This window comes from Numenius arquata, chromosome 2 (genome assembly GCF_964106895.1).
Source record: "Numenius arquata chromosome 2, bNumArq3.hap1.1, whole genome shotgun sequence".
Taxonomy (NCBI): domain Eukaryota; kingdom Metazoa; phylum Chordata; class Aves; order Charadriiformes; family Scolopacidae; genus Numenius; species Numenius arquata.
Window position 1 is genome coordinate 41107152 of NC_133577.1, and position 14705 is coordinate 41121856.

At 36.4% G+C, this 14705-nt stretch overlaps 1 protein-coding gene across 1 annotated transcript in view; it reads right to left on the reverse strand.

Annotated features, from left to right (window-relative positions):
* Positions 1-1386: 1386 nt before the first annotated feature.
* The window catches only part of BICRAL (BICRA like chromatin remodeling complex associated protein), a 33250-nt gene continuing 19931 nt past the window's right edge, over positions 1387-14705 (reverse strand). Inside the window, exons 5-12 of the mRNA XM_074168310.1 lie at positions 11957-13657; positions 10069-10168; positions 8812-8909; positions 6967-7028; positions 6693-6838; positions 6434-6528; positions 5969-6071; positions 1387-5186 (exon numbers count right to left, since the gene is read on the reverse strand). Coding sequence (XP_074024411.1) covers positions 4384-5186; positions 5969-6071; positions 6434-6528; positions 6693-6838; positions 6967-7028; positions 8812-8909; positions 10069-10168; positions 11957-13657 — 3108 coding nt within the window. The 3' untranslated portion in view covers positions 1387-4383. The remainder of the gene's footprint in view (positions 5187-5968; positions 6072-6433; positions 6529-6692; positions 6839-6966; positions 7029-8811; positions 8910-10068; positions 10169-11956; positions 13658-14705) is intronic.

Below are 14705 nucleotides of genomic sequence, written 5' to 3' on the forward strand. Positions count from 1 at the left end.
CATTTCTTGAAGCTGACAAACACATCATCGTGAAAACTCCAAGAAAAATTGTGTACAATTCTAAAGGAAAAATTCAAAGGCTTATAAAGAAGACACTTCCTGAAGAGAGGAATTTGTGTAAGGTTTACACTTACTTACATTCCTTTCTTTGTGCTAAACTTATTCTGGCAATTATTTTTTTTCCTTTGTATGGATCCTCAAAATGAAAGGTGTACTGACTTTCCTAAATAAATGCATCAACACACAGGCCCAAATCTTCAGAAATTTTCTCCCGAGTGTTGGAATAAACATTATAAACCCCATCAATAAAAACGCTGTTAAAAGCAATTAAAAAAATACACCATGTTCTTGTAATGAAAACATGTTCTGAAGTGAAGACAGCTACACAGTAAACTGTACATCAAATGTTTCCCAACCCAGAAAGTTTGCCTGGTAATTCTACAGAGATATGATAAAGAGAAAAAAAATTCCAAGATGCTTAGCCATCCTAACCCAAACGGAGATTAAAATAACATATAACTGACTTTATTCATGTTTTTACTGTCTGAATCCACTTAAGAAGCATTCAAAATGCATGTTTATTTTGTCTCACTGACAAAATAACGAATACTGACCATAAAGATTTCTACCTTTCAACACTGCAGGCCCTACTCGAAGTTGAGAGGCAGTGCACTTCACCAATCCTTCGGTTTTCACAGCCTCCAAAAATAAAGTGTTGAAGTTCCAAGCATAACAGCTTTACTAGATCAGAATCTCAGCATACTTTCTGAAAAATTCAATCACAGTAAGAAAAGGTTCATCACCCCTCTCAAAGTAGGAAGAAGCATTACATCACCAGCAGTTGTAATATCCTCTCACAGCCAAAGGGGAGGAATGGGAAATACTGCAAACACAGGTTACCTATGACCAAATACCTATCTACAACCAAAATGGGCACAACTCAGAAACCTGCAACACGGATGAGGTGGGCAGCTGAGTGACAAAATCCACCTCTTTTCTTCTCTCTCCCCAATGTATCAGGAAGATGAAGCCTCTATCTTGAGAAAACATGCGGGTGAAGGAGAGAATGTCTCAGCAACCTCACCGTGGCAAGGTTTCTAATGACAACAGAGCAGGACCATTGGCAATCTTATTATTTGGAGATCAACATCACTGCATGTAGTTGTAATGCCACGTGAACCAAGTCCTAATAGCGTATGTTCACAAATACTCATAACGAGTATGGAAAGTTGGCCTATTAAGTATTTTATAACAGGGCTGCATTATAAAAAGCACAGGGTAAGAATATTCTGCAACCGTATTACTTAAAACTGAGAATAATCCTCTTTTGGAAATGTGAAATACTCAACTTGGTTAAATCAAGACAATCACAGATAGACATTTTTTCCCAAATCTTTGGCTGTATTGCAATGGTTGTTTCAATTTGTAATCTCCAACTAAACATTTCCTATCCATGGATTAACAATATATTTACTGACTTGTGTCTTTTAACAGTATTTATCCAACATAACAAAATAAACTGCAATTTGTTATACTTTTTTTTTTACAAAACATTTTATAAATATTTTTACAAAATGTATACAAAGCAATTTCAAGTGAGACATACTTTACAAATGAAGGTATTTAAGCAAATAAAGTCCATACCACACTGACAATAAGTGACACATCCTCTTTAAGTGAAGTCAGTCTGTAAGGCCTCCCTAATCTAACAGATAAATTATACTAAAATCTTCAAAACAAACATAGTTTTCTTAATTGCCAGTTTAAATTTTGTTTTAATATTAGGCAGTATTAAATAACATTGAAATCACAATGCTGATCCAGCAAAATAATGAAAACATGTTTGACGTCATGCACATTCACAATACTTTGCTGGACTGGAGCCCATATGATTAATAAATTCATACTTTTTTTTTTTTAAGCACAACAAAAATACAATTTTTTCATTTACTGCTTCACCACGTACCAGAATTCCTTTAGAACTGAATTCAAAGGAGTGAACAACAGAACACTAACAATCTAAGATTAATCTTGCTAGGATTGATGGGTTCCTCTCGTAAGTAGTTCAGAGAAATGTGTCTGACCAAATCAACCATGATTACTTCTTGTAATTTGTCATTTTTTATATGCCATTGTCCCCCATCCCCAAATGAGATCCAATAGAAGACAACAGCCTGATACTTCAATTATGTATTTGCTGTAGAGAGGCTGGAAACCCATTTTGAGGTGGTACAAAAAGCAAGTGGATCAATGAATGTGCAACTTTACTTTTTTTTTTTTCCCCTATAAACAAAAAATGTAACTAGTCAACATACAGCTGTGTAACTTACTGTTTTCCTTCCTAGATAGTTTAGAATGGTTAAACTTCCAAAATGATAAAATAAAATATGCACCAGGATACACAGCCATGAGTATATTATTAAATCTAAGAAGGCAATAGGTGAAGACTATATTGTCAGTTTTGCCAATAAGAAAACAAGTAACCGCCTGAGACTCTATTCTATGGACACCTAACTAAAAATTTAAAACTGGCAATACTTATTATTACCTTGAATATTTTATACAACACTTGGGAATGATGGATTTTTACAAACACGTACTTTAAAATTGGCACATTTTTTTTTAAATGGCAATTAGTAACATACAAAACCAGTATTTCCACTCACGTTGAATGGGGAAATGAATTTTAAGGAAGTTCATCTTTCTCACATTGCTTTCTAGATTTGGTTTCCTCTAGTGGTCAGACAGTGGACTGTAGCTCAACACTGAGTTGCCCTGTAATCTTCTACTGCCACAAGGATCTAATTCTGCTTTCTTTTGCACTATTCAGATGGACTGAATTACATGACAGCAAAACCCTCTGTTTTCTTTCCTTGCAATCTGACAGACAACCACAGTCTGTCACAATGAGCCTCTCTAGTATGAAAATTGTAATCAGCAAGTCTGGAAAATGGCTGGTAATCTTTCTAAGAAATTGTGGAGAAGGTCCGGGGGAGAACATGAGCATACCTTAGAAATCACAAAAGCTATATCCTCCTGAGCAGACATATGTACTACACGCGCGTGACGAACGTCACCGTACTTATGTGCACAAAAGCACTCATGACCAAAGTAAACTAGGAAAAAGCAGCATGGGCAGCAAAAAAAAAAAAAAAGTCATAGATTAAAATAAATAAATAAAATAATAAGATTCTATCTTAACAACATGACAGCAAGCCAAATACAAACCATGCAATGGTTTCACTTGGCTTTACAATATGAATTAATAATTACACACTTTTCGATATGTTTAAACAATGGGATTGATGATTGACTTTGGTCTGTACATATCTTGATAATTATGACTGCTACGGTGGATGATTTAACATTCTCTGACAGCAAAAAGCAAAAAATCAAAAATAAACACTGGCCTTTAAATTTAATCAGAGTAAGGCTAATGTCTTCTTAAAATATACGCTACAAATATCGTAACAGTTTTCAAATAAAAGTGCTTTTGACACTTGGTCTAAAAAAAATGAACAACAAATAGAAAAAAAAACATTTATACCACTTCAGAAAGACTCAAGGCTGACTACATCCAATTATAAAATGCAAAATCTTTTCCTCAAGAGTTAACATATATGTATTATATATATAAATTCATGGCTCTATCATGGCCTCATCCTGTACACTTTGCCATTTACTGGCTTCCATTCTACCTTCCTTAGTCAAGCATTTATTACTTCATATCATGCCACTGTGACTAAGATCATATAATATCATCCCACAGACTAAAGTTACCCACTACAAATATATCATCAAGTACTAGTTTCTGCTCAGAAAGCAATAGAAAAGCACTTTAAGTTTAAATTATGAAGCCTTGTAAACACACTGATGATATCCTTCCAACTTAAGAATCCTAGAACACAGATTCATTAACAAAGCAAATAATCACTTCTGAATAGAGGTACAGTGGGTTTTCCAGAAAAACTAAAAATTTCATGATTTGTGGAAGAAAAGGGTAGGGGAGAATTGTTGCTTCCATCACTTTTTAAAAACACTTTCTTAATAAATATATCCTTTCAAATGACTGTGATTGTCAGTATATTACCGTATTACATAGGGCCTAACGACCTGCAACCTTGTTATGTTGCAGTACTGCACAATTATCAAAAGCATTATCATAGTAATACTTGAAATAGTAAGGCCCTAACAGACTGCATTCTAACAAGGATTAACTTTACTTGGATATCTCACTGTAACCACAATGAGTATTGCTCTCAAACACAGAACAGAATCTAGTTTAGAAAGGTTAACCTTAAATGCATGTCAGGCTGTACTTGTGGTGTCATTCACATTTGCTTCTGCTAAGAGAAACATAACTAGTCCATGGTACTGGAACTATTAACACTCTAAGATACTATTTACAGCTGCTTCTAAAATAGAGTCAGTTTCTACAACACCTTCACTGTGGTCTGGAATAAATTTTTCCAGGCAGTTTTCCTGTGAAGCAATAGGTGAAAAATTAGGAAATTCTAACTCAACCGAGCCGCTACTTGTCGCCTCGTTTTGTGGCTGTCTCCCAGCTTTTTTAAGTTCCAAGATGTTTTTAAACGTAGTTTCTAAACTCTTACTGAGCAGTAAGTCTTGCTGGGGTTCACCAGAGCCTTTCCTGTTATCAGGATGTAAAACCTCATTCTTTGGAGAGCTCCTCAGAGTTTTGTCTTGGAGGGAATTATTACACGTTACCTTTGAGAAAGATTGAACTGTGTTCCTTGATATTTTATTGTGTGTTCCATGACCGCCTCTTGACACAGTTTTTGACAAGTCTTCAGAACTTGAAGAATTCTCAGTGGACTTGGCAAGATCTTTCCCAGCCACCTTTTCTTCAGAAAGGGCCATGTATTGGCTTTCAGAAGAACAATTAGCTTTCTCAAACTTTAAAGCTTTAGTGAGGCTCTCCGATTTTTTAGTAGAGGCTATTCCTTCTTGCGATGTCAGAACGTTGTTAGGCACTAGAGGAAGTTTACTGTGATTTGTGGACTCTGCTGAGCTGGATTTTGGTCGGTCTCTGGCTTGGGTTTTGGTAGTCTGACTTCGAGAAGGTAATGTTTTGCTAGACTGATGGTCAGTTTTGCTGGACTGTGCTTCTTCAGCTGTTTTATCAAATTGTTTGGCAGAACAACAAAAATCGGCCTGATAACCATCTGAAAAGTAACAACATTTTACTTAAATCACCCATGCACCAAAATAACTGACACTCCAGCATAGTTTCTGAGTATTAAAATTCAAATACCATGCCTTAAAGAAATGCACACGTGTTTTAAGTGTTCTGCTGCTTCCAGTGTAGGAGACTGTCACCAAATTAATCAGCACACTATGCACATATGTGCACTGTAAAATCAGATGAAGGGCACTTCCTAGCATTCTAAATATGCGAATATGGTATCTGGAAGACTAATACCTTCTTCAATACATCCTCTGAATATCTTAAAGTATGCACAATATGCAAAATATTTAAACAAATAGTGACTGTTACCTTGCACAAATAATGTGTTTCTAGTTGCTAAGTTCAACAACAGTCTGGTTAAAAATGCTGCCATTTAAGTGGCCATGACATTCCAGAAGTAACACTTCATTAAGATAAACAAGAATATTCATGCTTCATAGAGCGGTGTTCTTTCTGACTCCCAGCAAATTCAGATTCTTCCCTACTAGAATTGAGACAATGTTTATTGTCAAAAGAAACTCAGAAAAATATCTCTGCCAAACAGGCGAAATATACTTCTTCTCCAAATAATTGCTTTCAACACCACAGTGTCTCTAGATTGCCGAGTTTGGGAGTTATTAGAATTAATTTGCAACTGCTTATTCAGTATTTCGATTACTGGAATCCCTAACAATCAGTGCCTCATTGTGGCCACAACTATTTTTAAACACTCCAAACTTATGCTGCTTTTGTGAGATTCAGAAGTTAACCATTACTTACCAGGATCCACTAGTGCAAGACGCTTATCCCGGGTCAGAGATGCCCTTTCTTCCTGATTAAACATCCTATCAATCATAACCATTTCTGCAGAGGGATTTATCCGCTGCAGGAAAAGGAACAAAACCAACCATCTCTGTAGTCATTTGTATGTTGGTACCAAAACAAAACATTTATAGCTTAGTTATTCTTCAGAGAAAAAGAGTATCAGTCATTAGGTATTTGCAGAGAATGTTCACAATTCCACAGAATCTTCAATGACCCCAACCACTACTGAAACTCTACCGTAAAATATTATTCACATTTTATGGTACATTTTATTTGTTAAAGACTTTAAAACAAGGAAGGCAATAAATAGTATCAACAAAATGAACTGTAATGCTAGCTCTCACCTTCCTGTAGATGTGGTTTTTTTTAAACTGACTCACATCCCATAAACATAAAATGTACTTGAATTATACACCTTACCATTGCATCTTCTATAAGCAAACATCTGTATTTGTTCAGCATAGCTTGTGTCCTCTTCAGAAGCTGTGTAGCTACAGATTCAAATTCACTGTCCACTAGAAAGACAAGAGTATACTTTCAAACACTGTCCTTCTACTGAACCAGAAGGTCCAGTAACTTGCACAAATTTAAAAGTGTTCCCCCTTCTTATTGCTCTACTTAAATAATTCTCAATACATTGACTACAAACGTTATTGCCAATCTTTAAAAAGAAAACTACCTTTTCTTAAGTCTTCCTCTGTTGGCAGTGATCCCTGGCACACATGGTATGAAAGGAGTCTCTGAACTGCATCATTTAATGATCTGAACCGACTTTTATCTGGTGTCACAGCATGCACTTGATCCTTCTGTAATTGCTGTAGAATACTACAAGGAAAATTAATGATATATAATTAACACATACTCTAACACAACTTACACATTGACAAAAGCTAAAAATAAATGAAGGTTAGAGGAAATATCTGCAACAAAATTACAAAGGAAGAATGACTTACAAAGCTCCTTTAGTTAACTGTTTAGCAGCAGGCCTTTTCTGTCCAACTAAATGACCATCCACCTAAGTTCAAAATAAAAGACAAATTACAATATATCCCATACTTTTCAAAGCCTAAGTTTCAGCATTTACTTCTGCCAATTAAGTATATCACCAATACGAAGCGTAACCACCACGTAAGTATAAAGACTTTCAACTATCTCCTATTTTTACAGGGCACTGTATCAATGAAATGGGGAAGTCACTCCTCTTACATAAGCCAAACATCTGAAATGTTGTTTGTAGACAAATTCCACCACAGTGCATATACATGCTTCACTAGGGAAAAGGTTCGTTATCAAATTTAGCAGATGAAAAGGTATGAACTAAAAACTTTTCCAAATAAATCTGCTCTCAATAACTGTCTCTGCATTTCTCAGCTGATGTTGCCTGATTTTGATGGATTAGAATATCTGTCAGGAAAGCAGGCTAAGGTTGCGTACTTAAATTCTTGACAGCCATGGTGGCTGGGTGGGGGGTGAAAGTGGTTCTAGGAACTCTGTTTCAGTGTCGATGCTACAGATATACCTATCAGGTAGATCTATGTCATCTTCTCCTTTCCTTAGGCATTTATGAAGCCAAGGTTTTTCAAGGGAACACTGTCCTAAGGTGGTAAAGGCTCATGTCCCTACTGTATGAGAGGCATTACTGCAATTCAAGTATTGTCCCAAAGAAGGCATTCTGGACCAAAGAGTCTTTGTTTAACACAAAGTTGCTGCGGTTTTTAGTCAACTAGTCTTTCTAATGAAATTGGCCACAGAGCAAAATTTACTTACGATTTTAAAAAAGATTGCATGAAAGCTCTTTTGAACTACAACACAGAAGGAACAAAAAAGCATGTGGTACAGAGCATCCTTCTTAGCAAAGTAGAAGCAGCATGAAGCAGGCACACTGCAATGGTACTTGCTGGTCAAAAAGCCTTTTGCTTCAGAGCATAAAAAGTATTTACCACCACAGAAGAATGAACATCTGACCAACAATTACAAAACCAGGCTGAACTCATAGTTGACCGCTACTGTGACCGTCTTCTGTTGTACATGTGTATCAGTAAGACAGGGAAAAACATTCATATCATACTACATTGACAAATACATTTACAGCAAGAACAAAAATTCTACATCAGATCCTCCCTTGTTTTCTTCCACGATTGTGCAGTTCAGTTCCACCTACAAGGAAGCCCACATTTTCAAGCCTACTTCAAACCCTCGTCTTCTTGCCCTCAGCTACTCAGTCCATGAGTGTAGTAACTGTCTCCCATCCCTCCAGAAGTTCTCTATTCCCTCTCCAAAAAGCTAGTCTCCCCTTCCAGCCCCAAACCCTGGACACACTGTTAAACTTCTGTACATATTTGTCATATACAGGAGATTGGTGGTTAAAAAAAGAAAAGAAAAAGATAAAACACTGGGGAAATACGGCAACGTAGAAAAGAATAAAACAGATAAAGATCACGTGGATTTCTTTTGCTACTTCTCATAAACCATCCCCTCCCAATCAGCTACAGAGTATCTGAGTTTGTAAGAAATAATCGTAAGAGTTAGGTTTAACTCAATGAAGAATTGCTGTGTCGTATGAAATTATCTTCAGGGAACAGTACAGTCAGACTCCACTTACTGAATTAAATCTCAAAACAGCAAAATACTCAATGTTTATTATGTCAAGGTAGAATTTGACAAGATTGAGTGACTTCATACTCTCTAAAAAAAATTGCAAGGATTACTAGATAATCAATACAACCTTAAAGTTAAAACACACCTAACTACTAAAATTCTAAGGGAAAGGGAAATATATAAATAAAAATATTCTTTACCTGTATACTCTGTTGAACTGCTGATGATCCTATTACTTTTTCTTGTGGCTGTACGGTTCCTAGAGATTGTTGTACAATTTTTCCTCCAGAGTCCTGTCCTATTAGAAGTATGTTAAAAAGACTGTGTTATCCTAAGCAAGAACAGAATAATTTCCTGTACCTACCCTGATCATTTTTCTTGAGTTTTTAGCTTTTTGGAGAAAGATACACGTCTCGTATGATTAAACGCATTAGTGAAACTACCCTGTGGAGAAACTGATACCATAGGAAAGCATTCCAACAATCTATGGAAAATCATACAGTACATTTTTTATCAAGCTTTTATACTAACCCTCCCCTAAGCACATAAACCTAATTTTTCTAGAGCTCCTAAGAGTATTTAGAACGCAGGCACCATAATTCTTTTTCCTACATTTTCGATATGGGCAGACTGCCTCCAGTTGCCTTGCTCAGGAAATCAAACAGGTCTTAACAGCCATGCTACATTACAACCAATACAAATTAGAAATTATTTATTTTTTCCCCCAAAAAAATATACTGTGCTGACTGTAGAGAACTGCCTGGACAGCTTGCATGTAACAGTACACAAGGAAAAAAAGAAAAAAAAAAAAGTAGGCAGATTAGGGGACCTTATTCAAAAGGGTTACTTATGTACAAAGAGAACATGAAGGTTACTGCATTATCTGCTTTTGAATATATTGGATTTGTTCTTTTAGTAGCATGGTGCTGCTTGAAAAGCCCAGAATTTTGCCACAAACAATGCATTAACTATTCTAACTGAAAGTGACATATTCAAAAACAAATCAAGTCATGACAGCCTGCACGTTGCCTTGTAATTGCTATTTTTCTTTCCTCTGTATCTGAAGCAGCCATCAAAAGAGAGGGTCTAGAAGTTTCATAGAAATTTTAGCAGATGTCCATATTTTGAAAATGACTTATTTCTATTTTCCTAAGCTGAAAAAAAAAGCAAGAAAAGTGAAAGAATGTACAATTTTGGATTTTATAGAGAGGAGAATTAATTGCTTATTGTGGAGATTCAACTTTTCACTCTACAAAATGAAGTGCAATGGACTGGAAAAATAAAAGCACACATTCAACATTGAAAAATTCAGTTTGCATTCTTCTAAAAATGAAATTCTGCTAACTTTTAGAACCCTATCAGCATGAGCTGTCAATGCAAGTCTGACACATCAAAGAAGAACCAATTTCTGTTCCTGGAGAAAATTAAGAAATTATTTTAAAAAGACCTTAGTTGACCTGATAGTGTGTTGCTCAGAAGACTTGTTAGCTGAGGTTGTCTCAAATTATCCTGTGTCTTCGATGCAGAAACCGGTGATGTCTGGCTCATAGCTTTTTTCTGTATCACATACATTAGGAAAAAAAAATAATAAATGAAACAGTCAAATACTTACTGAAAGCTTTAACAAACAAAAAAGCAAGAAAGGGTACTAAAATTCAGCTCTATGCATCCTTTTTCAACCTCAAATTCCTAAGTTGTGAAATTTCAGACATCTCAATTCCTCCTAAGAAATTTATGAAGTAAATCAGAGAGGAACAGAAATTACACTAACAGTACAAATACACACCAGTTACATTCTAGAAGACCCATGATTTACCACTACAAGTGGCCCTCAGAAAGCTCAACTTTTAAGAGTTTCAAAACTGCAAGATGACTAAATAAGGTTTCTCCATAACAAAAAAAATACAGTGGAACAAACTGTCCAGTGTTTAGTGACTAAATGACACACAGTTTACAATACAGTACAATATTTAAAATGCAAGCACAAACAAACTAAAAAGATTCTGGTAAACAGTAGAATTTGTTCTCTGTAGTTCCCATTTTCAGCTAAATTTCAGCACTAAACCAAAATGACCTTTTAGAGTAATAAGAAATATTAAGCTTTTATAACTGCTGAAACTCACTGACCCAGCACAAAACCTACAAATAGGAACATACAGTGACATGAAGGGAAAGTCAGGCAGGCCTCAAATTACTTATCTGCAAACAAAATGTTACAACCTGTGCTAGCAGTTTTGGCAAAGACTAAAAATGTGGTTCTACAACATATTCGCTCCTATTTTCTAAATACAAATTATTTTCTAAAACACATTATTTCATTGCCCATTTTGGTCTTGAGTAGAAAAATCCATTAGAACTTTGGGAAAAGAGAAAGACCTAAGATAATTACTGCAAATGCATTCCGAGGCAGTTATTATTTTATAATGACCAGGAAAAAAACAAAAGCAAAAAAAGACAGATGTGAAACAATATATTGTTGCTAATTGTGTGACAAGTCACCAAGTTAAATATTGGCAGAGTTTGGAAGTTCATTTACGGAAGCAGACAAACTTGACTTGAATACATATTGCAGCTGCATGAACTGGACAACAACAGACCAGTTCTTACCTTAAAGTAAATTCAGGTTTTTTTTTTTAATTATTACTAAATAGACCTCTTCTTAGAGAAAATATTTTTTAAATGTTATGCTTTTACAAACTGCTTTAAAAGGTATTTCCTTTTAAGGATTCTAAGAAACACCTCTTGCCTTGTCTTTGCTTCAAGTTTGAAAACTTCTAACTGCTCCAGACACACAAAACTACAGAGGGAAAAATGCCAAAAAAGTTAAGTTTTAACAGACTGATTTTGTATGGTAAATAACAAGGAGAAAACTAAGAAACCTTTTCATCTCTAATTTGAATAGGTTAAACCTTGAAAACATACACATAGTTTTAGTGAGGTGAAGACCTGTAAGTGCTAAGACTGTACCTGAGCCTTTACATCTAGTTCTATGGATTTCCAGGAGAGCCTGTAGCTGTGTAATCTTACAATGTCCATTCCTTTAAACAGGAGTAGAAATAGATCACTGCTAAGCAGTTCTGAAAATATTACTACAAAACACCAACAAAATCTTCTGAATTAATGAAAGTGACAGACTCATTCACTCAGAGATAGACTTTAGAAAATACCAAGTGAAATGATGTATCTGGGTTATAGTAATTTTCATCAGTTCCACAGTATTTAGAACAATACAGATGAACAAAATTAACGTTCTCTGTATTAACACCAACTTTAATACTTTGTTAACCAGATTTTAGCACAGCTTAGAAGCATTTCTTTGGCTATATTCTCAAGCAACTTCCATACCTGACCAAAGGCAAACTGTTGTTGTGTTACTCCAATTGACGTGTGACTAAAGGTGCTGGCAGATTTGGAAGAGGATGCTGGAAGACGATGTGATGCACTGACGGGAACTTGAGTTCTGTTCTGCGTGAGCTGATCTCCAGTAAAGTTTCCTCCTGATGCAACAGACTGAACTGATGGTCCCAAGCTAGGATGTACTGAACCAGAAGAACTCGCAACAGCAAATCGATTAGAAGTTGACATATTCGAGACAGTAGACTGCCCAGGTGACATCGTAGTAAAATTCGATCTACCTTGAGAAACATTTGCTTGACTGGGTGACAAATGTAACACTGTTGGTGATGCCTGCTGCAGTGGCACCTGTCCGCCAACAATTTGTGAAGTTCCATGATTTACTATAACTTGGTTTCCAGACGCTGTGAATGTCTGGCCAGAAACAAGCTGAACAGCTGTGTTCTGATTATTCAGCATCTGTCCTGAATACGACTGGTTGGCTCTTAGCATGTTTGTCGAGTTCCTGTTGAGCATTACATGCTCAGCAGACACTTGGCTAGGAACCAGCTGGGAAGGCTGAGTCTGAAGAAGTTGTCCATTTATGGCCTGGACATGATGAACTGAATTAGAATTAACAGACAAACTTGTAGGTATGAGAAACTGGTTTTGAGGTGCATGAGGCTGTCCCATAGGAGAATGGATAACAATACTACCTCCAGCATTGCTAACTGTCTGAGGTGTAACTGATTTTCTTGTATTTTGTTGATTAACAATATTAACAGACATATGAGGACCAACTACTGAACTCTGAGGTGAGTTTGCAGAAGCAAACGGAATCCCTTGCTGCACGTGATGTTGCTGTATTCCCAAGTTATTCACGTTGTAAGCAGTCTGCTGACCCATCTGGATAGGCTTTGGTTGGATATTAATAGGAACTTTGTTGGAGTTTGGTGCCAAACCCCTTTGAATGATGATATTATGGACAGGCAATGATGTCTGAAAATTTGTGCTATTAAATGGAACGGTTACAGGTTGTGCTACTGGACTTGAATTTGAGTTACCAAACAGTGAGTTACCATTTGGAGTTTGTCTATGAACCAAGAGGCCACTACTCATGTTTGCAGGTGTTTGCTGACCATTGCCTTTCAGTATAATCTGAGATCCATCGAGGTTATTAATGGTCATCATGGAAGGTTGATTATTAAATGAACCAATTAACTGTATCTGCCCAGAACCACTAATCTGGCTGCTGTTAGACAAATGCTGGCTGGGAACACTAATTCCGACATGTTGCATAAAGCCATGTTGCACACCGACTGTATTGCTTGCAAAAGATGCTCCAACAGGTTGCTGTACCACTTGAGTAACTCCTATAGGTTGCAACGTCTGACCTGAGTAATTAGAAACATTAGAAGCCTGAGTAAAGGATGCTGATGAAGAAGGATGAAGCTGAGCTTGTGCAAACTGTTGGCTGGAACCTACACTGGCATCCAAATATGCCTCTTCTGCCAAAGTCTGTTCAGTAATATTGGCCTCCTGCAAGGACTTCTGAAGAATATCAAAAGGCTGATCCTCAGTAAGATCAGGTAAAGGAGAAGACACAAGTTCATCTTCAAGAAACTGAAGGCTACTGGACAGCTGCAGTCCATCACTAGGCCCCTCTCCAAGCTGACCGCTTACACCTTTTACAGATGACTTAGGATCAGTGTTCTGAAACGCAAAAGAAGAAATAAATCATTTTCAGAAATTCCAAGTTCTACCTTGTTTCCTCATGAAGCTTTTTTTCATGCAAGCAAACTTTCTTTACAGAATTATATACTTTGCATAGTATGTATACAAGGTGATGTTCCTGCCATCACCTTATCAGCTGGCCATCACAGCGGGCCAGCGTAAACATGCACATCACTTAAATCCCACTCATGCCCTCGTAACAGACTGTGGGAGACACTACTCTCACTTCTCAAATCTCCCAATTCCACAGCACTCAGCTCTGCAGCTGCACTGTTTCAAGAGGATGTAACATGCTCTTTAAGTACCATTGTCCTTTCCTCAAGCTGAGTACTGTATCGATAAAAGGATAAAAGGAAGGAGTAGTGAAAAGACCTCCACTGTAACTCAATTTGGGGCAAGGTTTCAGTAGCAAAAGTAGTAGCAGGGAAAAGGCAGGAGAAAGCTGCTCTTTCACTGACTTCCTCTATCAAATGAAATCCATCTCCAAAATCCTACCAATATTTCTATAGTCACACAGTGCCAACTAGTTACCATTTCGTAATGTTAAGGAATTACATTAATTCTCTGTTTAGAAAAATTTTAGAAATAAAGCAGTAAGAGAAACAATGCTACAGACTACGTGGTTTATGCTAGTAAAAACATTATGGAGTATTAGAAAACTGAAACTACAGCAAATAGTAAGTGGCACCTTGCATGAAAAAATCCTTCAAATCTACATCCATAAATACTGTGATAAGGAAAATCAGAACCTACTTCACTCTGGCCTGGTCAATAACATTTTCCTAAAACAAAACTGCGTCCAGAAACTCTAGATAGCACAAGTATCAGGTTTCTACAGGTGGAATGACAAACTTAAATGCATACTACTACTTGCAATAGTTTTAAGTTAGACAGAGTACACTTTTTTCTAAATGGCAAAATCATACCTAAACTATTCAAAGACAACATCTAGTTTCTGTTTAGGTCATGATAAATGCAAAATGTAGGTGTAAAATTATAGTCAACTTCATACTCTGAGCCTTCACTC